Source organism: Squalius cephalus (genome assembly GCF_949319135.1).
Source record: "Squalius cephalus genome assembly, chromosome: 18".
Classification (NCBI taxonomy): domain Eukaryota; kingdom Metazoa; phylum Chordata; class Actinopteri; order Cypriniformes; family Leuciscidae; genus Squalius; species Squalius cephalus.
Genome location: NC_137139.1, coordinates 10,229,375 through 10,254,288, shown reverse-complemented (window position 1 = coordinate 10,254,288; position 24,914 = coordinate 10,229,375). Strand labels below are relative to the sequence as shown.

The following is a 24,914-nucleotide window of genomic DNA, read 5'->3' as shown; positions in this document are numbered from 1 at the left end:
CCTTTGCAACTACTTCATATAAAACCATTCTTATGTAAGTTGTCGCATTCAAATCAATGGGAAGACAATGAATTTGCTCAACAGAAACATTTCAAACCTGATTTTCTTAAAATTTTATTTCTAAATGCAAATGATTAAAAAAAAAAAACTGTAAGCTTTAAATAAATCAGTATCACTAAATGGTTTAGATCCCTAATGTACAGCCCAGAATCCTTTGAGACATCAGCTATAAAAAGGAAAAAGCCTGAAGTGGGAGGTTAAACACAATTCAGCCCACTTCAACGTTCAGTGTGTGCTTTAGTTGAGCACAGAATATTCAAACAGAATAAAGCCGGGCAGATACACGCATATACAATGAAGACATGGCAACCTGGAGACGGACGTGCACTCATTTGACACAAACATTCATATTCTTACATATACAAACATACATACAATCTGTCCAATGTACAAAACAGTCGCTGAAGACAGGACGCTTATTAGACAACCATTTTGTTTGGGGCTAAGAAGTGTGGAGGGGGAAGAATAACATCAAATATCATAGTTAGTTATAGAGTCCTTTTAGAAATCCGATCTCAAATTTTTTGCTTGATGTGACCAGAAAACTCTTAACCCCAAACTTAGCGATGACAGGAAATGACATCATCTTGTTCCTGAAGACTTTCCATTGGTCTCTCGTGGTTTGTCTGACATGATGTCCCAGTATCAGTCTGATACGGCCGATGACTGTACTAGGACATGAATGCTAGGCTCCCTGCTCTGAAGTCTCCTGGGCTGTTGACTGACGTCCACTCTTCTACAGGTTTCTATAACAGCAGACAGCCATTTTTTTTGCCCCGTTTCTTGGCTTGCAGCGCAGCCCTGGTGGCCATTTCAAAGACCTCTCTCACGCCATCTTTTGTCTTGGCTGAGCACTCTAAATAACCAAAGGCGTTGATGCGGTTGTACATGTCGCGCCCTTCCTCTGCCTTCACGGGCTCCTAAATGAAGATATAATTCAAAAGATATTACAAGCATGTCCATGCGACTAGCCAATATCAACACGTTTATATTGAAGGAATGCAATATATAAAATAAGAACATTTTTGTCATCATATATGCCCATTCACAATCATGTCGATTCATTCCAGTAGTCTTCCATTAAAGACAAATCAGACGTTAGGCAGAATATTCAAGCTTACAATGAAAATGGATGTGATTTACACTGTCCAGCTCATAAAAGTATCAAAAAAAGTGTTTTATAATCTAGAAACTGGCCGTACTTTAAACACACTGCAGTTTAGAAGTATGTATTAGCATTCAATTTTGTTGTATGGAAAGAAAAGTTAGTCGTCCTACAGGTTTGTAAAGACATGAAGGTGAATCTCTGACAAAACTATCGAACTATTGCTTTTAAGAATGAGTAAAAAAAAGGCCCTGCCTGTTTCATTTTGGCAAGTTCCCTTCGTGTGTGATCATCATTTCGGAGATCCTTTTTGTTGCCAACAAGGATGATGGGAACATTTGGACAGAAATGCTTCACCTCTGGTGTCCACTTTTCTGGAATATTCTCTGTGATGAATTTAAGGAGAGAGTGATCATTTTAAAACCATGACAAGCATTTAATGGCTTAACAGAGTAAAACATTTCACCAGGTTTCACAGACCAGGTTTAGGCATTAGTTCAATTAGGACATTTAAGTAGCTTTTAGAAACATTACTGATGTGCATCTTGAGACAAAACAATGGCACTGACATTATCAGACATGTTAATGAACGTTACTTTCAGTTAAAACAGCTCAAACATTCATTTCAGTCTGGGACTAGACTTAAGCCTTGTCTGTGAAACCAGAGGTAGATCTCGTTTAAACAGAACTATCACACTTAAGTTTGCATCCCGCAAATGAAACACCTCTATCTTTTCCTGTTACGTCAGCAATGTACTCAAGTGCAAAACTGTTTACTTTTTGATGCAAAGACCAGAGGAAAACCTGACCATTCTTGAAAATGCAGTTCTTTCACATGGCTGATTTCTGATAGTCAGCATTTTGCTGAATCAAAATGATTTATCCGTGCACATGATTGTTTTAAATTCATGTGCCTTATAACCTCCCTCTTTGAACAACATCTCTTCTGTTTACTGGTGATGTGGGCGGGGCAATAACCTGTCACTCTCAGGAGATCCACCAATAGCAAACCATAAACCATCCAATCAATTACCAATGGACAAATTCAAGCCCCGCCCTACATGTTTTCTTGGAGAAGACACGTCACTCGACCAGGGGTGTGAAGGGCTGTGAAATGATTAATCGCGATTAATCGCATCCAAAATAAAAGTTTGTGTTCACATGATATATGTGTGTGTACTGTGCATAATTATTTTGTATATATAAAAACACACACATGCATGTATATATTTAAGAAAAATGTGTTATTTATATATTAAATATTTATATTTATATGTAATACAAATTATATATATATATATATATATATATATATATATATATATATATATATATATACACAGTATATTTAAGCAAATATTTCTTAAACATATACATGCATGTGTGTGTATTTATATATACAAAATAATTATACACAGTACACACACATATATTTTGTGAACACAAACTTTTATTTTGGAAGCGATTAATCGCGATTAAGCGTTTCACAGCCCTATTAATTAAGTCGTTTTTTTCAGAAATTGTACTTTTTTGAGTAGTTTAAAAATTGTGTAATTTTACTTTTACTTGAGTACATTTTAAGTGATGTATCTGTACTTTTACTCTGCTATTTTCCTTCTGTTTGTGGTCGTTACTCGTTACATGCTTGTTTTAATTTTATTTTTATCCATCAACGTGATTGGATCGAGTAATCGGTCTCGTGACTGTCATCAAATCAAATTAAGCATTGAAAACTTTAACCGCCTATTCCTGCTGTTACTCGTGGCTGCTGTGGAAGTGCATTCTTCAAGCATCAGTTCAATCCAGATATCAGCGTCTTCCTCTAATATGCTATGGTACATTTCACATTTCTGCTTAATATGATATTTATATAGGCTGGCCTGTCTACAGGGCCTGACATTTGGTGTGAGGTTGGGGGTATTGCGTGACGAGTTCATAATGCGGTGAATTCCCGCTCCCATTTACTTCACAATCACATTATAGAGAGACGCGCGTCACGATCTGTGCACTGCCACGTCTCGCGCTCGCCATGCTGCCAGATTCAGTATCAGTGCACCTTATGAACCATGGCGTTAACCTGAACTGCGTTTCTGTCAGTGCGTGACTACAGCTCGTTAATAAACAACGTTTTTTGATTGATCCATTTCATACAATCCGTCTTCATTTGGCAAGTGCACTTGCGCAAAAACATTTTTCATGTTCAACTTTTGTTTTTTTTGTGTGTGTGTGGATGCGGCTGATAAAACAGCTTCGCCGAGACTACAAAGAGACATGCATTTGTGTGTGTGTTTGTTTCTTTTGTAAAAGTTTCCCGGATATAACTTCCCTATTTAATGCACAATTTTCCTTATAATACAAATTATATTATCAGCATTACAATGCGAGTAAATGTAGCCGTGTAAAATGTAAGGGATGATGCCACCCTTCTAGAACAATGTGCATTTACGTTTAAATTGTAACATAGCATGGAATTACAGTGTAATTAGTGTTAGCTCACTATCTTAGCCTTTTTCAGTGCATTAGGTGAGGTAATCTGATAATATTAGTGATTCTCATTTATCAAAACACTAAAATTGGTACGGTCTATGGACGATGCAATGCTCTGCTGATGTGAGCCGCAAGAAAGCCCTTGTCTGTTCTAAAAGGATGCAGTAAAGATATTTAATGCTAATGTATGAGGCATAGGCCTACGCTGAGTTTCATTCATTTACGATGAGATGCGCTCTAGTTCACAATGCAATGCAAGTGAACGCGGCTCGCCGGCGCCTCCATGTCACGGTTATTATATTGTCTGCTATATTTGCTTTTTATTTATTAAATACATTAATGAAGTGGTAAAAATCATGCCTGACGATTTACAAAACAAAACTTCATTAAGTGGTAAAAACTAGGGATGCACCGAATTTTTAGTTAATGCATTTGTAATTTTTAAATGTATTGGTAGAGAAACCAAAAGAATATCAATCATATTAGTTGTTTATTAAATTTAAACTTAATTTGTTCATCATATATATATTTAATGCACATATGCAAAATATTCATTACTGTATAAATTAAATATAGATGGATCTTTTTGTAAAGTTAAAAAAGGTAGCCTATTTAGTCAAGAGCAGTGAGTAATTTATTTGTTCTTTGTTTGATTAACATTAAAACACAGCAGCAGATTAATTAAACTGCTGCACCTTTAAGACCGAACGCACGGACCCCATTTGAATTATACTGTCTACGTTCACTAGAGATATAACAGACTTTGTTTACTAGGATACTCGCCAACAGTGAAAAGTGAATTCATCCGTACAAGCGCAAGACGTGAAAGACTTCCATTCAGTATCGCGCGCTGTCTGAGGCGATGGTTTTCGGGGCACGCGCTTTGGATGTTTGAAGTTCATGTAACTTCTTGACCTGCAAATGTCCTGTAATAATGTAGGCAACCACTCGTTAAACACAAATAAGGTAACAGTTCATGTTTTACTTACATATACGATTTAGTTTTAATCCAAATAACACGTGCTGAGTGAACGATCAGCAATCAAGAGCATTTCCACTGACGTCTGATGCGCTCGACCAGCTCACTGTGCCGCTTGCACGCTCAATCCACTGCGCGTTTTTCTCTTATCAGCTCGCGCACCACAGGCGTTACTATATTCTGTTTAATATTTCACTAATAAGATATATTTACCTCATAGACAGCCTTCTTTTTTATCCCCATTATAATTTCTGTTGTCAGTGTTTCTTTGTCTGGACACAAACACTGTACACACGCTGCCTGGTATCGGTTGTTGGTATCGGGGCATTTTTATGAGTACGAGTACGAGTACATGAGCTCAGTATCGGCCCGATACCCGATACTGGTATCGGTATCGGTGCATCCCTAAAAAACCATGTCTCCTGATATATTGCGCATCTTATGATCCTATCCTTTATTACAATTGTTTTTGAGCTAAAATGTAATACACATCATATATACACACACTGTTTCTCTTATCAAACATGTTTGGGGCCAGTCAAGGGGTAATTAAACTGCACGATCAGTTATCGGTAATGATACGTTGTTTATTTATTGCAAATGTTTATTGCTAATGTTTATTACTGCAAATGTTTTTCATTTGTTTAATAAATCTCATAATGATGGCACATCATATATCATATTAATAGCTTTTATTTCTATCTCAAATGATTGGCGGTCGGTCAGGGGGTACAGTTGGAAACGACGTAGACCATTAATAACACAGACTTTTAACAATTGTTTTTAATTAGTATTTAAACATTCTCTATGATAAAAAATGTTTGTAAAAAATATTTTAATAACACAGTTTTGGCGGTTACAGAGTTCTAATGACGGTGTTCAACTATAATCGTCGGTCTCACGGTTATATAATAACCGTCACACCCCTAGCTAAATGTTGATTTTTAATCTTTTAATTCTATTTAAATCTTTTTAATCTTGTGCAAAATGAAGAACCCATGTCCATCGCCGATGTCCATCGCATATGCATAATGTTTTTTTTTTCTTCTTCTTCACACATTTTGATATTTAAATTGAACAAAACAGCAACAATAAAAAGAATTAGCTAGGTTAGCTGATTACCTTAAAAGTGCATAGATATCGGTGTTAACACTTTCTCAGAAAAGCGGATGCGATGAGACCCGTTTTCAAGTTTGTTCATGTGACGTTCGACATTAAGTCTATTGCTGCATCTTTAACTTTGAAGTAAAAAACTGTTTAAACAACAAGTGAAGATTTCATGAACCAATTCATTAGAATGTTTTATTTATTATTAGCTGACTGGTTTTACCACTGTGATTGACACATTTAAGGTTACGGTGAAACAGAAGTAGCGACAGATCTTTCTTCTGTATGGTGACATATATCTGTGTTAAATCGATTAGCAAAAAATAAAAAAAATGTAGGCAGGACTTGATTTTGTCCATGGAGTTCAATCTTCTTTGCTCTGATTGGTCAGATGACCCAGTCTGTTGTAATTGGTCTACTCTGCTCTGATTGGTCAGATGGCCCAGTCTGTTGTGATTGGTCTACTCTGCTCTGATTGGTTTAGATGACCCAGTCTGATGTGATTGGTCTACTCTGCACTGATTGGTTTAGATGACCAAGTCTGTTGTGATTGGTCTACTCTGCTTTGATTGGTCAGATGACCCAGTCTATTGTGATTGGTCAAATTTCAGCTCCGGATCTTCCACAGCACTTGATATGCAGTGATACCAGCAGTAATAATGGCATTGTTTGCGGGCAGTCAATGAAGACCGTAGGCTGGCATTGTAAAAATGTATCACTAACCTATGTAGGTTCAAGCAGGAAGCAAGACTGGAATTACTGATGACTCATTTCAGGGATTTTAGAATCGGTTCTTTCTTTTTGGGAGACAATAACTCTATTTATCCTGCACTTTGATCTTTGAAACTTTGCTGATCTTGCATTCCCAAACAGATATATTATACACTGCATAAAAGATCATATCTGAAAGGCATAATAGGGGCAACTTTAACCCTTTATCGGGCGAGGAACCATATTTGGTAACTTAATCGCGCATTCAAACTGAGTCTCCCCTGCCTGTTTGCGTTGTCATGAGCGCATAGATTTCTCCTAGCCAATCAGCGAAGATCAGGCTACGTCACTGATAGTCACATGATGGCATCTGACCAATCAGAAGTTGCGCGGAGCATTTCAAACTTCAGTGTCATTCCGGATATTGGAAAGTGAGGTTATGCGCTACTACCTACTCCCACATCAGCGCTAATAACTTCAAAACAAAAAATTGTGAGTTGATGAAACTCACACATTCTATGGTTGAATAGTTGTGCAACATGTTGAGATAGGTGTTGTTTGCATAGATTTCTTGAAAGTATTGACATTTGTGGCATGAAAAATGGTGAGACCATATTTGATCATACGCCCTGTTCAGGTAAGATTAGAGAATGTCCATATTTAGACATACGCCCTATACGTATAGAAAAGCCGTACTAGGGTATTTTTTCTACAAATAATGCATTATAACCACAGTCTATGATTATAACGTAGGACAATAGTATTTACTAGTGCATTGGATGTTATCACAGGTTTGAATAACATTATAAAGTGATCCAGTGGGAAACGTAACACATTTATAGACATTTTATATTGCCATAGATATTGAAATATGTGTGGTTTTGGTCAGTTTTATGACCTTTATAACAGTTTTTAATACTTATAATGATATTTTGCACTTCTTATTATATATTTACCCTTTATGTGTAAGTTTTATGCCCTTGAAACAGTTTTTATCATAGTTAAATGCCATGTATTGGTGTTTTTTTTTTTTACTGTGAGACTTATTACTGCTAAAATAAGTGGTACCACCAGTACTTGACCATACCAAAGATCAGTAGTACAGATCTTTTATAAATGTATACATTTATTTATAACATTTATAAATGCACAAATGTGCATTTATAAAATATGAATCATATTAGATGTTCTTAGGAGCACAAACCATAAATGAATACCCTATTCATTAATTTAATGAATGTTCCTAATAATAATTTAATTTAAAATGTTCCTAATAATAATTTAAAATGTTACTAAATAAATATTTTTATGTTTGTAACAAGTTTATGTGTTTTTATTATATTTTTATATATACACTTTTTAAGGGAAAAACATTACCCTAGACTGGCGAGGAACCATATATGGTAACTTCATTGCCCTTGATTTCCAACCTAAAAAAATATATTTTTTTAAAAACTCACAAATGTTTAGAAGTCTTATAATATCCTCCAATAACACTATGGTTGAAATTTAGAATTTCCAAGTATTTCAATGAGTGCCCTATAAAGGGTTAAGCACACTAAATGATTGGAGAACTCTGTTGTTTCACCAGAATATCGAGTTATAACATTTTGATTCAATTATAAGGTCACAAATGAAACATGTGGATGTGAATGAAAACAGATTGGGTGAATTTCTATTTCATGCCGAAATAACTTTTTTCACCATTTGGAACTGAAGTGCGATGAATGGGCTGGTAAAATCTAGGCTAGTTGTTTGTGAGGAAGTCTCACCCAAGGAATCAGGGCTGTCGATGGAAAAGCACATAAGAATGACATCTGTGTCAGGGTAGGAGAGGGGTCTTAACCGATCATAGTCCTCCTGTCCAGCAGTGTCCCATAAGGCAAGCTCTACCTATAACAGGAAAGATTTTGGTACATGAACAAAACTTCACCACCAATAACTGTGAATCTTATTCTGTATATATCTATACAACTTTGCTACAAGTATAACTTACACCTATGTAACCACATCTATGCAATGGGGCAGGACTATGTATTGAATATTCTTGCTGGTGATGTATTATAAATATCATCCAAGATTACAATTTTTGTATCAAAAATGGCATTAGAGCTGGGAAGGCAGTAGAGTTAGAATTCATGTGAATCAGTACAAAATGTCTGTGAAATGAAACGCAGATGTCTCCTCGAAAACACTGATTCAAAGATGTGTTTGTCGTCACTCAGTCTAATTGCATTTTTTCACATATTAAAATATTTTACTAAAAATATAAGTCAATATTGCCGTTTATTACCATGACTTGCTGTCTTAGTGCATATAAATGAAAATAATTAACTATTATTCTTCCAATTGTTTAAAAACTGTGGAAAACATGCCTTTATTATTTAATATTAAATACTTTGTTTTACTTCTTGCATTAAAAATATAGGCTATTTGGTTACAACGACTGTTTGGTTGAAATGATGGTGCAAAGATATCATTTTGGACTGCATAAACCAATGTCACAAAATACACATGCAAGTCAATTTTATGAATAAATGTGAAGCCATTGGCAGCTTTCATACCTGTTTTCCATCAACCTCAATGTCTGCAACATAGTTCTCAAACACAGTGGGCACGTAGACTTCAGGAAACTGATCTTTACTGAAAACAATAAGCAAACAGGTCTTTCCACAGGCTCCATCGCCCACTATGACGAGTTTCTTACGAATGGCAGCCATCTGCCGAAGAGAGACAGAGACAAGGACAGACAAAATGTAAACTTCACTGATTCAAAGCATTTTGAGAGCAAATTGAAAAGCAGCTGTTTAAAGTGGAGAAGTAGTTTATATTTAGATAGATAGATAGATAGATAGATAGATAGATAGATAGATAGATAGATAGATAGATAGATAGATGGATGTGAATCATTTCTATAATCAACAGGAACCGGAAACACAGCTGCGGAAGTGCCATTTGACCGGAAGTTGCACTATATCTGTGTCGCTATGTGGTAAAGAAAGAAAGAAAAAACAAAACTTTCCACAAATACTGACAAAACGACAAAGGACATAATCATAAAACATCAGATTAACGAGGATCTACGTATATAACGTTAACTGCGTGTGAAGATCGATATATTCACGATGGGAACGCGTCCTGTCGCGAGGCCTGTTTCCGCCGCACCCGCGCCATCAAAACATTCATTCACAAACATATACATTCATAAAATAATACATCATAAAACGTCAACAAACACCTACATGTATATACTAACATGGAAAACAAGTTGTTTTTTCATATTAAAAATATAGTTTCGCACTATAAGTGATGAATCTAAAGTGGAACTGGTTGGTTAGCCACTAGCCGACATTCATCAGAAAGAAACTCTGTTTTAAATAAACCTGAAGGAATAATCGGCACATCATTACATAATGGTACAAAACTTTCGTAGTGTATAACATTATTTGATGAACACATATCTCACGATAATCTTTTAGAAAAACTGTAAGCGAAATGGCAAAGACTTTGCTGTAAGCAGATTAGACTGTGGTAAAATAGAAATAATATTTGCTCTAATCTACTGAAACACTGATTTCAACAATGTCTGAAGAGTTTAAACTCGGGATTAGACTATGTGGATTAAACTAATCGGTTAATATTTTCTCGTTAATTCATCTTATGTAGGCTAAAACAGGCTGAGTTTAAACGCATAGAAAGCAGATCGGCTTCATATTAAATCGAATCATAATCATCTGAACTATTTTAACTAGTTTGTTCAAACTAGCTGACATGAATCATCAGCATAAATGATGCAACTCGCGTGAAAAAATATATATATTTACAGTCACGGCGAGTTTCAGGCCGTTGAAATCCTACAGTGAAAAATCCACGATCTCACCATTTCCACACCAAACGCCTTTTATTTTCGTCAACTTCATGTATTTACACAAAACATTTAAAATAGTTACCGTTTTCTTTTTGTTGTGGTGCGGGGAAGTGTCGGCTTTCCTGTCTTTTCCTGGCTGATTTTAAAGTCCGCCCATCTTCAGTCCTGCCACGAAACAACACCCGCCCATACAATCACACAGCTTCATCAAGAAGAACTGTGACGAGATAACACAACCCTCTTCCACTACACACACACTTTCGTTTGTGTCCCAGGCCCTGGTTTTTATTTAACCTTTTCTTTTTGTTGAAAAGGAGGTCCATTATTTCCATCACAGACAACTAATCGTGCCCCTAATAAAGGGTTTTTCACTTAGCAAGAGAAAACAGTCATATTTCCACCTCAGAATAAAGTGATTAGAGGTGTACAAATGTTCATGACAGTTCTGAGGGGGAAAAAATACAGGATATTTATAAAATCAAATTAGTTTTCTGAAAAATTAGCACTAAGATTTGTTGAGAAACAAAATTTCTCCCCCATAAACGAATGGTTAAATGACCAAAAAAAAAAACACACGCTTAACTTGAGTTTTCTAAAACTCCACAGGGCCAACATGCTCATAGTTGAAGAAGCAAATAACAAATATTATTTAAAATATCTCACTAGTTTAACAAGACATCTTAGTACCAACTACGAAGATTTGATACTAATTTGCCAAGTCATGTCTGTCAGAGAGAATGTTTTTGACTGTGCGAATATTGCTTGATTGCCCTACTGGATTATAGTCTATTATTAATGTGTGCACTGGTCGTGTCAGTTTTTAGAAGGCTAATAAGACATTCATTTTTCCTTCTTTGGGTGCCCATACACAAAAGAAATATATTTGAAATATATTTTCAGAGTATATTTTGGAATATATGCAAATATTTGAAATTGGCCCAATAAATATATTTCACACTTAACATCATATATTTTTGTTATATTTCAGAATATATTTCAATGTCCTTTTTTGTGAATTTTTTTTTTTTTTTTTTTTTTTAAATGTGTATATGAGTATGTTTATGTATGTACAGGTTTTTTTTTTTTTTTCAATGTGTATATGAGTATGTGTATGTATGTACATGTGTTTTTTTTTTCCCTTGTGTATATGAGTATGTGTATGTATGTACATATGTTTTTTTTTTGTTTTTTTTTCTTCTATCTTCTTCTTTTCTCTTTGATGTAATTTGTAATGCAACCTCCTAGTGGATCTTCTCTGTATGTGCATGTAATTTGTCATTCAGGTGTTTCTAATTAGCACCTATAAAAGAGGAAAGTGTTTGATTGTAAAACATACCCTGAAGAAGGCTGTTTGTGCCGCTACGCGTGGGTTGTTTTTTTCCCATGTTTTTTAAAATTTTCTAACATGAAATAGCCAGTCTAATAAAGGCTTTTTATTAATTTCCAAAAGAAGAGTGCCTTGGATTTTCTTCCATTATTATTCATTGAATTCCCGACCCCAAAGAGCACCTTCTAAAAAAAAAAAAACTTTTTTGAACTCCTTGAGCACCCTGGACATTCTTCTCTTTCTAATTATTAAGCACTAGGGACGTGCTTTTTCTGGAGTTGCTCTGCTCGGATCCAGTGGGCATGGTGGAGTCGTATTATTAGCTCAAGATGGAGAATGGAAGATACAACGCAGCATTCTCATATTCGAATGAGCAAGCCAACAACATCATTGTAACTCAGTCTTTACTCGATGACACAACAAATTCTCCAGGAGCTGAGCCAGATGTGAGTAAAAAATATTTTGAACTCAAAAGAATGGCAGAAAAAGAGATTAAGCTTCATTGGAGTATCGTTAATCTGTCTGATTACTGGCGTGAGGGCCGCATTCCAAGAGGCCTTAGAATAAAAAAGTTCCCCTCGTTTGGCATAGAAGATACTGATTTCAGATCAAAATGGGAAGCCATTTTGAATAAATGCTCATTAGATCTGATTCTGCTAATCATTGAACATAGTAAGAAAGAAAAAGAAGTGGTTCAAGAAAAAATCAATGAGATAAAAGTACAAATCTCCGGCATGAGTAATGATGACACAAAACTGCCATTTGAAAATAAATTGAAACAGGACCTTGAGAAACTTGCAGATTGGGTCAGACAACAAAAGATCAAGAAATTTAAGAGAGATGAAAACGACTATAAAGATGACAGAGTGTACAAGTGGACTAGACCTAATCACAGAGATAGACAAAGACAGAGATCTGTGTCCTTCAATTTTACTACGAGCGATGAAGAATCCACTTCGATCTCCAATATGTCTTCACCAGCTGCTTCTACCATGTCTGATTTTTTGGACGAAAGACCCAAACCTATAAAACCCAACATAAAAAGAAGAAAACAAGGAGAGGCAGAAAACGGTCAAGGACAAAGACAACAACCATGGACTCTCAGGGACCGGAACAAGAACAGACGGTAATCAACCTATCAAAAACATCTCTTACCTCTGACCATGTGAGTGTGTTGTCCAAAGGACTTTCTTTTTCTCCCACTTACCACACTAATGTGTTTAATACCAAGGTGGATCTATTTAGATTCTATCGAAGTCTCCACCTTAAAGTTTGGTATCATCAATATAATCAGAGGAATGACTGCACAGCACAAAGATCTTCCTTTAGACCAAAATCATACTTCATGCCTCCAATTTCGAATGCGACTTTGACTGCTTTTACAAAAAAGGTGGATTATGATATTGAAAGATTATTTCTATCATCAAAGCAAACAAGTAGGGAAAATTTGACCAAATCCCAGAAACTTGCAATAGATCATCTGGCAAAGAATGAGTCTATAATTATAAAACCGGCTGATAAAGGAGGAGCAGTTGTAATAATGGACAGAGATAAGTATGTTGAAGAAGCCTTACGACAACTTAACAATCAAGACTACTATCAACGGCTGCGGTTTAATCCGATAGACAACATAAGAGATAAATTAAAAGCTCTGTTGCTCACAGCGAAGGATACTGGGTGGATTTCAAAACAGGAGCATGATTTCCTCCTATGTCAGCATCCTAGAATACCCACCTTCTATATGCTCCCAAAGATCCACAAGTCTCTCGAATCTCCTCCAGGCAGGCCCATCATATCGTCCAATGGTTCTCTCACAGAGCCAGCTTCGCAATTCATAGACTTTCACATTAAGCCATTGGCTCAACAACTTCCTTCCTATATACAGGATACTACTCATGTGTTGAAGGTCTTAAGCGATATGAGAGTTACAGACAATTGTTTTTTAGTCACATTTGATGTGGAATCTCTGTACACAAATATTGCTCACAATGATGGACTAAAAGCTTTACAACATTTCCTGGTGAATAGACCTTCAGACTCTTTGCCTCCCTCCGAATTCATCGTTCAGCTCACTGAATGGACACTTAAAAATAATGTTTTCCTTTTCCAGGACCTACTACATATTCAGGTTCGGGGCACTGCGATGGGTGCATGTTTTGCCCCCAACTATGCTAACCTTTTTTTAGGTCTGTGGGAGAGGGATTTTGTCTATTTAAACAGTTACAGTGACAAGATAAAATGGTGGGGGAGGTACATTGATGATATTCTTATGATCTGGGGTGGTTCTTATGATGAATTGTTACAATTTTATGATCACTTGAACAATAATGATAGGAATATAAAATTGTGTATGGAACATTCCAAAACTAGTATTAACTTTTTAGATCTAACCATTTCTATTGGCAAAGATAAGAAACTCCATACTACTGTATATCGTAAAACAACAGATAGGAACACGATGTTAAAAGCAGATAGTTTCCATCCTAATTGGCTAAAAACAATATACCTTTTGGCCAGTTCCAACGCCTTAGACGTATTTGTGACACTGATAATGAATATGAAGTGCAAGCTAAAGTCCTGTCGAACCGATTTTTAGAAAGGGGCTATCACACAGAAATTGTACAAAATGCTTATAAGAAAGCCCAGTGTATTCCTAGACCAGAGCTATTCCAGAAGAAGACAAAACGACCCTGTTTACAAAATCAGGCCTATTTTGTGACAGAATATAGCTCTTTGGCTAATCCCATAAAAAGGATCATACACTTAAATTGGAATCTCATTGAGAGTGATCCTGTTCTCAGAGAAGTGTTTTCTGCATCTCCAAAAATTAGCTTCAAGAAGGCTCCAACTCTGCGAGATAGGCTAGTATCTAGTCATCTTCCTGCCAAAAAACAGACCACTTGGCTTAAAAGACAGTTAAAAGGTACTTACAGATGTGGGTTTTGTAACCATTGCTCTAGTATTAAAGAATGTAAAGACTTCTGTAATTTCAAGACTGATAAGAGGTACAACATAAAGACATTCATTAATTGCAATACCACGTTTGTGGTATACAGGTTATCATGCAAATGTGGATGCTTTTATGTTGGCCGGACAAAGAGACGTCTCAAAGACAGAGTATCAGAGCATAAGAATGCCATTAGAAAAGCTAATTTAGATTACCCCATGGCAAAACATTTCCTAAATGTGCACAATAGTAATCCAGAAGGCCTAATGGTTGAGGGTTTAGAAACGATCGAAAAGAGTATTCGGGGTGGTGACCTTTTAAAATTACTTTTACAGAGAGAAACATTCTATATATATGAGTTACAGGCCACAGTATACCCTGGGTTGAATGAAGAAATAGATTTTAGTCCTTTTTTTTTTTTTTTTTTTAAATGTGTATATGAGTATGTTTATGTATGTACAGGTTTTTTTTTTTTTTTTTCCTTGTGTATATGAGTATGTGTATGTATGTACATATATTTTTTTTTTTTTTTTTTTTTTTCCTTCTATCTTCTTTTCTCTTTGATGTAATTTGTAATGCAACCTCCTAGTGGATCTTCTCTGTATGTGCATGTAATTTGTCATTCAGGTGTTTCTAATTAGCACCTATAAAAGAGGAAAGTGTTTGATTGTAAAACATACCCTGAAGAAGGCTGTTTGTGCCGCTACGCGTGGGTTGTTTTTTTCCCATGTTTTTTAAAATTTTCTAACATGAAATAGCCAGTCTAATAAAGGCTTTTTATTAATTTCCAAAAGAAGAGTGCCTTGGATTTTCTTCCATTATTATATTTCAATGTATTTGGAATATATGCCACATATATTTTGACACTTTTGGGGACCCATACAGAAAAAAATACATTGAAATATATTCTGAAATATAACAAAAATATATGATGTTAAGTGTGAAATATATTTATTGGGCCAATTTCAAATATTTGCATATATTCCAAAATATATACTGAAAATATATTTCAAATATATTTATTTTGTGTATGGGTGTGTAGGACCATCATGTGGAAATCAAGGAAAGCTCAAAATCCAGCAGGGACAAAATAGGCCACTTGCTTGCTACTACGTGCATGGCAAACTGAACAGCAACCACCGATCATAAAATATTAATGTTTCTGTATGTACAATATGTGCACCACACCGCAGATGTTGCATCTCCATGTATGACATTTTAATGGTAACATCTTTTTATTTTAGCACAATAAATACAATACAATTAAGAATATTAGAAAACAATAACCACAAAACATGTACAATCTCCCACTTGTATAAAATGTCTTCATATAAACACTATAAACATATCAGTGTACAAATACCATGATACAGTATCACCCGATCTGAGGGCTGTTTATGAATTTCTCAACTTTCATCTGCATAGGCTGATATAATTATTTGACACATAATACAAATTCATTCACTTAGTGCATATTCATTCACAGAATTCAGCCAGCATTCACTTAATGCAGAATAAGTCTAGTACTATTCCTTAAGTCATTCACTTCACTTTGTACATTTAGAACAAACACAATCAAAAGCAACATTGCTTTTTCCTTCACAGTGCAAAAGCAGTCCGACATGCACTGCATTGATAAAATAAATAAATCCTTCAAAAATCCTTTTTTTATCCTTCACAATGTCACAGTTTCGTACTGAAGTCTGGTAGCCTTTTAATTCCAGCTCCGGGATCCTGGTTAATGGAGGGCATTCGTTTGTCCACAAGACTCGGGTCCCAAACACTGCGGAATTTGGACCAGAAATTGAGATTAGTCCAGTTCTAGATCTAGTTCTCCAATAAGCTCTTTCAGAGAATAAAAGTCAAACATCATATCATCTTATCAAATTAAAAAGATATTCAAATAACAAATACTGCCAAAATAGTTGGGAATGGTGCAAGCTGACTAAAGTAGCAAGAAAATGTTCCTGTGCTTACCATCCATCAGATTAAGGTCCTTCGGTGGTGTCACTACTAAGAGATTGCTCGAATGTGCTCAGTGAGCTGAAGGAGTGGAAAGTAGAAGGTTTCTTTGCCCTGCGTCTGATCTGGAACGCCATCAACACCATCCCTTTTTATTTTAAATCACAAAACACACATACAAAATGAATTATTAGATGCACATACACTACCGTTCAAGTGTTCGGGGTCGGTAAGATTTAAAAAATGTTTTAATGTCTCTTTTGCTCACCGAGGCTGCATTTATTTGATCAAAAATACAGTAAAATTCAGTAATAAATAGTAATAATGTGAAATATGATTACAATTTTAAAAGAACTGTTTTCTATGTAAATATATTGTAAACTGTAATTCATTCCTGTGCTCAAACTGTGATTTATTCCTCACCCAGCAGCAGCAGGAGGCTGGAGATCACGGCAGTGACGGCAGTGACGCTCAGCTGTAACACTGCTGTTCTTCTGAGCACATGGCAGTCTGCAGAAACATCGCAGTCACACACACGAACCAACAGGCTCTGGAGTGAAACCTGGCCCCGGCTGTCAGAGATCTTAAGGGTGAGTTCATGATCGCCCGCACGTACAGCGCTCTCTTTGATCAGTCTCACAGTTGTGCCTGGGAGGAAATCAGAACATGCGTTACACCGGAAAATGAACATGGTACCTTATACAATATAATATATATATCACTGTGCCACTTTTTCTAGTAAGAGAAAACAGGTCCATGGGTTGCTATAGAGTGCATCAGTGCTCGCCCACTTTTTCAGCTGTTATTTTTTCCATTCATTTTTCCCATAGGGTTAGCCATGAATCACAACACTTCTAACTTTGAATTTAAGCAAAAAAGTATTTGAAAATCAGATAACAATACAAAGATAAAACTGTGTACTTAATGACTTTAGTTAGAGAAAGAACTACAATCCCATGAAGCATTGCGAAGTACATAATTGAAAAACAATGGCGATTGTAGAAATATAACATATATTTATCTATATTAGGGGTGGGAATCACAGGGTACCTCACGATACGATACACGATACAGCAAATCTGCGATAATCAATATATTGCTAGACAATCCATGATACCAGTCTAACTATGAAAACAAAATGCCTGTGCAGGTTTTCTCTCTTTATTCAAGTCCAAACTGTTAGAAAACAACACAAAAGGTTTTTTGGTCTGTAAATTAAACTGAACAATTTTAAGTAAATTAAACATTTTCAACGAGATCAGGGTAATGGCGTTGCAAGTGGCTTTGCATGTTGGTGGTATTACCCGTGCACTTTACTTTTAACCAGGCAGGTCTTGAATATCGTGTAGCCTACTCTTTGTCGATTTTGTGCGTCCCAACGATGTTATAAAAGCCGAAGTGCGTCCAGACTTTGGACTTAAACGTGGTTTGGGCATCTATTATTTTACTCACACTGCTGTCCACTATCCCGTTAAAAAGCTCTTTTTCTTAGGCTAGTTAACTTATGTTCACGTTTCCCTCATTCATGTGTTGAGCGCCACCTCGAGGAGCCATGAGGAAGTGAAGCAGGGAAATCTATTTAGAGCTCCTTATTTTATTAATTAAAATATAGAAATTTGGCGCCAGCGTATCGATTCTCGTATATTGCATGGAGAAGGACCACGATAAATCGCCCTATCGCTATTTTGTCCCATCCCTAATTGAAGAGCTCTTTTGCCGCAGTTTGCTTGTTGTGACTGATTTCTGGTGATTTTCTTTACAGCATCATGGGTAATGTAGTTCTTCAACACGAATTCCGCTGTTAAACATGATTATTTTCATCATCTTTAAAGGTTTAAAGGTTTATAAGTTTCCTATGGAGAAAATGAATGCCGTTTTTACTTCTAAAACCCGACTATTGCGCTTTATTACAATTTTAAACAAGATGAGTATATTTCTGATAGCCTACCATAGTTAGAATGAAGCCTCCATTCCCCCTCAACATCTCCCATCAGCTCAAAGTGGACTGACGGGCCGTACAGGTCTGGGTCCACAACTGTGATCTCAGTATTCTTCTCAGACAGACACATGCCCAATTTTTTGGCCCCCAGCATCGGTCCAGTCTTCACATGTTTCACGATCACCCGTGTATCAGGACTGGTGATGAGAAAGGATGCTGATGTGGAGCTGGACCTTCCTCTTGAGTTTAGTACATCCCACAGTCCGTGAGTGGGACGTCCTGTGATTCTACAGTAGAAGAAGGGCTCCTCGTTCTCCACAGTGACTGTCAGGCTCAAGTTGGAACTTTCTTCATAATTCAAAGGCTGCATGGGGGAGAAAATCACATAACTGAAATCAAATATTTTAAGCATTCAAAAACATGTTTTGTGCCAACCCAGTAACATTCAAAATATTTTGGGGCTTACTAGCATACATAAAAATACCAAAACACATTATTTACAGGTAATACTCCTGTACTTTGGGAAAGAGAAAAAGAAACAGCCCTAAAATGATCACAGTGATAGCTGAAACAGAAATAATATACTTTAAATGAATATACTTTACTGTAGTATATTATTATTTAAATTTATATTAGATGCAACTAGCTGACCTTTGTGCTTTTTTACCCACTTTTTTTCACATGGGCATGCAGGATGATTAAAAATGGTTTGAGAAATGTACTTTTTTTCTGAAAAAAATACATCATTCCCAGAAAGATTAAATAATTTTTTAAAGGGGAAAATGCCACGGCATAACATGGTTGAAATAAAAGTGCAGGGATGAAGACAAATTCTGCCAAAGAATTTAGTCAAAAACTACACAGACAACAAAAGCATGGTATTCATTTTAATAAAAGCAAGATATAAGTAGAAGCTGATTTTTCAATTTAATTTTACCCATTAAAATGTAATGGTGATAGATTGCAAACGGGCTGATTTTCCAAAAAAAAAACAAAAAAACATTTAATAATTTTGTTGATAAGTGAGCCAAAATAAAAGGTCAGCTGTGCACGCTGAATTGGATCCAGACTAAAAATCTTTTATTTTATAACAAAAAAAGTGCAATAGGGACACAAATATTTTTCCTGATAATGAGCCGAATCCAGTCTTACCTCCGTGATGGTTATGACTCCATCATTGGTGTCAGGATCAGTCTGAATCTTGAAGTGTCGTGCTTTATCACCCTGGAGAGAGTATTGTGCTTTCCACGCTGCAGATCCTCTGCTGTCTTTATCTGTCACCTGCAGTCGATAAACAGGTTCTCCGCTCTTCTGCACTTTCACCCATGAAGAGTCCTGTTATCAAACATATTTTTATCTTAGTGGCTATTGGTTCTCAAAAACAACCCTCATCAAAAACAGGTCAAACTGCATAACTTGACTGCGAGTGACAATAACATCTGAAAGCTTTACACTTGGTTGACTTACTGTTGTCTCGGTGAATTCAGGTAGATGGTTGTTTTTGTCGATGATATTCAGTATCACAGTGGTTGTACTGGAGAGTTGCACCTTCTCCCCATGATCCTTTGCTTCAACCAGAATAGTGTATTTTTGGCTCTCCTACAATGGAAAAGGAATAGTAAAGTTGAATACTGTATCTCTCGCTACCAAAAGTTTGAACACGCCTGATTGAATTTATGCATCACTTGATCTTTGACATTTTGATCTAAACTCTTTTAATAGCCTACTGTTTAAAAGCATCCCAGAGCAAGAATCTACGTTAAATGAGCAACTATATGTGCAACAGGAGAGAAACTGTGTACATGATACCTCATAATCCAGGCACCCCTTGAAATATATCGTCCCTGTCAATTCTGCTTCAGCTTGATCAATGAAGAACTCAGTATTGGAGGTTTGGGGAGAGACTGAAACGATTCTCAGGGTAAACAACGAGTTTGCTGAGCCAAACTGGTCCTTGTCGGTTGCCAGCACTGTGACCAAACGCTCACCTTTGGGTAAGACAATACAGCGATAAACATGGGAAACGTACACCTAGGAAACCAGTTGGTTTAAACATGTTTTGTGTATCAGTACCTTGTGGTGTCGATTCATCTATTGTGATTTCATACACTTCCTTGTTGAAAACAGGAGCGTGGTCATTAACATCCTGAATCACAATATCAACGGCAATGTTTGTGTTTTCATTAGTTAGTCTGACCTGCAAGTCAACAAAATAACAGTAAGTATCAATTAAATATGAATGAATTTAACATGGCACATCACTATTGTTAAGGCCCTTTCACATCCAACTGTGCTGTTATCATTATAGTTGTGGTGTGAGTGGACTCTGCAATTCTTTTATATTAAGAATGATTTTTAGAACTATGTCCTATCTTTATAGTTATTGTCCTTGTTGTGAATGGGCCTTAGACTTACTGTTAGCTTCTTGTACTCCTCATAGTCAACTTTTCCAAGAGCATAAACCGATCCGTTGGATTTGACAGAGATAATTCCCTTGGGATCTTTGTCAATGCCCTGTCCATGGATGAAGTATTCTTCCATAGCTGATCTCCTCTCAATATTTAACTAAGAGAAAAAAGGTGTAAACATTCAGAGGACAAACTCTGAGTCTGAAATCTGTGCTCATCAGTTGCTTATCAGTTGATTTTCTGCTATAAAGTGGCCGATTACTACAGAAAGTGTTCAATATCACCTACATCTCCCAGTTTATATGGGAAAGGCCCACTGTGCTCCTCTTCCATGTAGAGTGAATCCACAACCCAGGCTCGCTTTTTGCGTAGGTTTTGTTTTGATGCGTTTGCATAGTGAATACAGACACTCTGGAAAAGAAAATATTACACAGAAAGTTACTATTTACATTTCAAAATAATAAACATTTTTTTTATAAAGTCTTTATAAAAGTTTTATAAACTAAAAGTTATAAAATGTATCCTTTTTTTTTTTTTTTTTTTTTTTTTTATAAAACTTTATAAAGTTTTTTATAATTTTTTATTTTTTTACCTGTTAGCTATCCTGTTCTGGCGGTTATGATGCAACTTGTAGCCAATAATTAGATTGTTTGTACAAGATTTAAACGCAAATTATTTGGAAAGCTTTTCTCGTATAATTTCAACATTCTTTCCATATCTGCAACTATTAATCGTTTCCAGTTTATTGTGGCCCCCCTAAAAAGTATCTACACACTTCTACACGTCTGAAATTGGGTAATTATATTTAGTAACTAAAACCTATACCTAACTATAGGCCTATATATTTTTGTTACTTTAAATAAAATGAATGTTAGCTTAAATAAAATAAAATATACAAAAACTAAAATCTAGTTGCCAAGGCAAAAAATATATATTATGGTTTGTAGTACTTGCCTGAGGGCAACAGCTGGATAATAAATGTTACTTTTTATTAAATATGAAATGTGTAATTCATTCAAATCTTGATAAATCTGTTTGTTCAAGTGTTTAGTTAAAGAAATTTATGTTTTCAATAAATTTTTTTTTTTTTTCATGAAAATGTCAGATGTTTCAATTTGTCCATTGTGGTACAATGTTGCCTTGAGGCAACAAACTGTTAATTAATAAATAAATTTAAATGCAATGATTATGTTTATTGATACTGTTATAGTGTCCAATTTTAAGCAAGAGAAACATAACAAATTTTTTTTTCCTCATTGATATCATATTGCGTACCACAGAGGGTTAAGTCATAATAATGAGAACGTTTCCCATAATAATGACTTAGTATCTCATAATAATGAGAAATTTTCTCATAATAATGACTTAACATCTAATAATAATGAAAAACTTTCTCGTAATAATGACTTATTTTCTCGCACTTCTACGCATGCGCAAAGCAGTGGAGTAAGAAGGGACTGCCACTGGTCAAAGCCGTGTAAATGCATCACAGCAAACATGGCACGCTCTGCAAAACTATGAAGATCTATGAAGTGCAATCTGTAGTATCATTAAATAACATCAATTAAAAACCATCAGTATATCTTCCATACTTTTCCATGCGTCTTTATAAAAGTTTTATAAACTAAAAGTTATAAAATGTATCCTTTTTTTTTATTTTTATTTATTTTTTTATAAAACTTTATAAAGTTTTTTATAATTTTTTATTTTTTTACCTGTTAGCTATCCTGTTCTGGCGGTTATGATGCAACTTGTAGCCAATAATTAGATTGTTTGTACAAGATTTAAACACAAATTATTTGGAAAGCTTTTCTCGTATAATTTCAACATTCTTTCCATATCTGCAACTATTAATCGTTTCCAGTTTATTGTGGCCCCCCTAAAAAGTATCTACACACTTAAGCATGTCTGAAATTGGGTAATTATATTTAGTAACTAAAACCTATACCTAACTATAGGCCTATATATTTTTGTTACTTTAAATAAAATGAATGTTATAGCTTAAATAAAATAAAATGTACAAAAACTAAAATCTAGTTGCCAAGGCAAAAAATATATATTTTAATTTAGTACTAAAATAACTAAAACTGAAATGAAAAATGAATAAAAATATAGAGTTTTTTTTTTAAACTACTAAAAATGTCAAAATTACTTAAATGTTATCTAAAATGAAAACTGAACATATAAAAAGAAAAACTAATTCAAAATATTACTGAAAACTATAATAGTATTTCAATGATACTAAAGTAACACAGGTCTGAATTGTATTGTTTTAAATGACAAAATATGTAAATATCCAATAATTCAAGTAGAATAAAGAGTTATCTCTTTAAATCCATAGGTTTTAGATGCACAGAGAAGTGCATTTAATATTAAGTATTTGTTTTTAGAAAATGTGTGAAACATTTCATTCATTTGAAAACTGTGTTACTGAACTGATAATATGTTAAAAAAAATCACTTGTTACTTACTGCCACAAGGAAAACGATCACAACAGCCTTCATTTTATGCAGCGGGAATGGCCAGTCGCTCAGATTCAGGATCTTCTTGCTTTAGTTGTTCTAAGTGCATGTGAGGCAAGTTGACTTTGGTTCCTCCTTAAATAGAGGACGATTTAAAAACATTTCTCTGGAAATCCATTTGAAGTAGAAGGACCCTATTGTTGAAGTGCATTTCTAAGGAACTGTTTAATTGACCAGACATTGCGGAACAAAGCAATAAACACAAGATGATCCGGTTTCAGTTAAATGGAAAAATATTTAGGTCATACATTTTATGAACATTTTATATCCTTCCAAGCTCTTTGACATAAAGACTTTGACTTCTCAACCAGAGTACACCCAGATAGCAAACATACGTCGATTCAATGTTAGTTTGCACTTTCATTCTTACAGAAGAGTGATTTTCTTTTCAATTAATTCTACAACATAAATATGCATGGTCACACCATAAATATTTTGTTAAACCAAATCAATTTTACTGGTACTTTGTGGTTAACTAGATTATGTAAAATCGGGAAGACTAATTTACTAATAAGGTATACGTGCATTCAATAAAATAGACAATCTTAACTCAAAAACAATAGCTTACTGAGCCTAATGTTGTTTTTGTAAGAGTTCGATTTTAAAATCTACATTCAAAACAAATAGTTGCATTTGCTTTGTTTGTAGGCTAGGCTACTCCAAACATTATGACAAGTTTAGTTTACAGGTAAAATATGGTTTCACCACTGTATAGATTAAAGTATAGAAACCAGTGTTGCCAGACTGAGTGGACAATCTCCAGCTCAAAAGCTCATCAAAACCCGCACAAAATGTTAACTGCCAAAATAACGTGATGGAATTTTATTGCCATGTCAATCCAGATTGATAAGGGCAATTTTTATCTCCTTAAAGCAGAATAATAATATTGACAAAATCAAACAGGGATCAAAACAGGGCAAATATACAAATAGAAATAGCAAATATGACTAAAATATTCAGGAAGAAATCATTTAATGTCAACAGTAAGAAAAATCCAATTTAAGTGCAAAAAGTGTCCAATATAAGTGATAGGAATGCAGCGTATTAGCAGGCATTTCACACATGAGCACACACCATGACAGCCAAAAATGTGTCATTCATTGATTGATACAGGCCTACTGTAATACAATCCGACAGGAAAAAAATTACAACAATGCGCAACCTTTATGTTGCGCTTTAACTTCAGACAGAACCACAGTACGTCTTTCATGAAGAACATAATGCAGAACACAGTCAAAACTATTCAAGTCCAGCAGCTGTCAAGGACGAGTAGGCCTACCAGAGTACAGTACTGGACGGTTTAAAATATGACCTGATGCTGGACAGGAGTAGTGTAGTCTCATACTCAGTTTCGATTTTGATTTAATAATTAAATTGTGCTCTGATTTCAGAGCCTTCTCATCATCTCCCACCACAGGTGTAATACACACATATTGAAAGTTGGTCAGTCACCCACTCATCACTGTGTAGGGTAACTTATATTTAGGCCACT

General features: G+C 35.2%; 2 protein-coding genes across 2 annotated transcripts; both read right to left on the bottom strand.

Annotated features, from left to right (window-relative positions):
* Positions 1-98: 98 nt before the first annotated feature.
* Positions 99-10,532, bottom strand: rhoac (ras homolog gene family, member Ac). The gene is made up of 5 exons (XM_079848547.1): positions 10,400-10,532; positions 9,014-9,169; positions 8,222-8,342; positions 1,421-1,551; positions 99-980 (listed from the first exon to the last, which is right to left on the bottom strand). Exons 2-5 carry the CDS (start codon positions 9,167-9,169, stop codon positions 807-809), a joined length of 582 nt encoding a protein of 193 aa, XP_079704673.1. The 5' UTR covers positions 10,400-10,532; the 3' UTR covers positions 99-806.
* Positions 10,533-15,528: 4,996 nt separating this feature from the next.
* LOC307146201 (cadherin-like protein 26) lies at positions 15,529-23,473 on the bottom strand. The gene is made up of 11 exons (XM_079850077.1): positions 23,372-23,473; positions 21,189-21,311; positions 20,908-21,057; positions 20,566-20,689; positions 20,302-20,480; positions 19,960-20,091; positions 19,645-19,827; positions 18,502-18,856; positions 16,977-17,201; positions 16,569-16,701; positions 15,529-16,374 (listed from the first exon to the last, which is right to left on the bottom strand). The coding sequence occupies exons 1-10, from the start codon at positions 23,402-23,404 to the stop codon at positions 16,580-16,582; spliced, it is 1,626 nt and encodes a 541-aa protein (XP_079706203.1). The 5' UTR covers positions 23,405-23,473; the 3' UTR covers positions 15,529-16,374; positions 16,569-16,579.
* Positions 23,474-24,914: the final 1,441 nt, after the last annotated feature.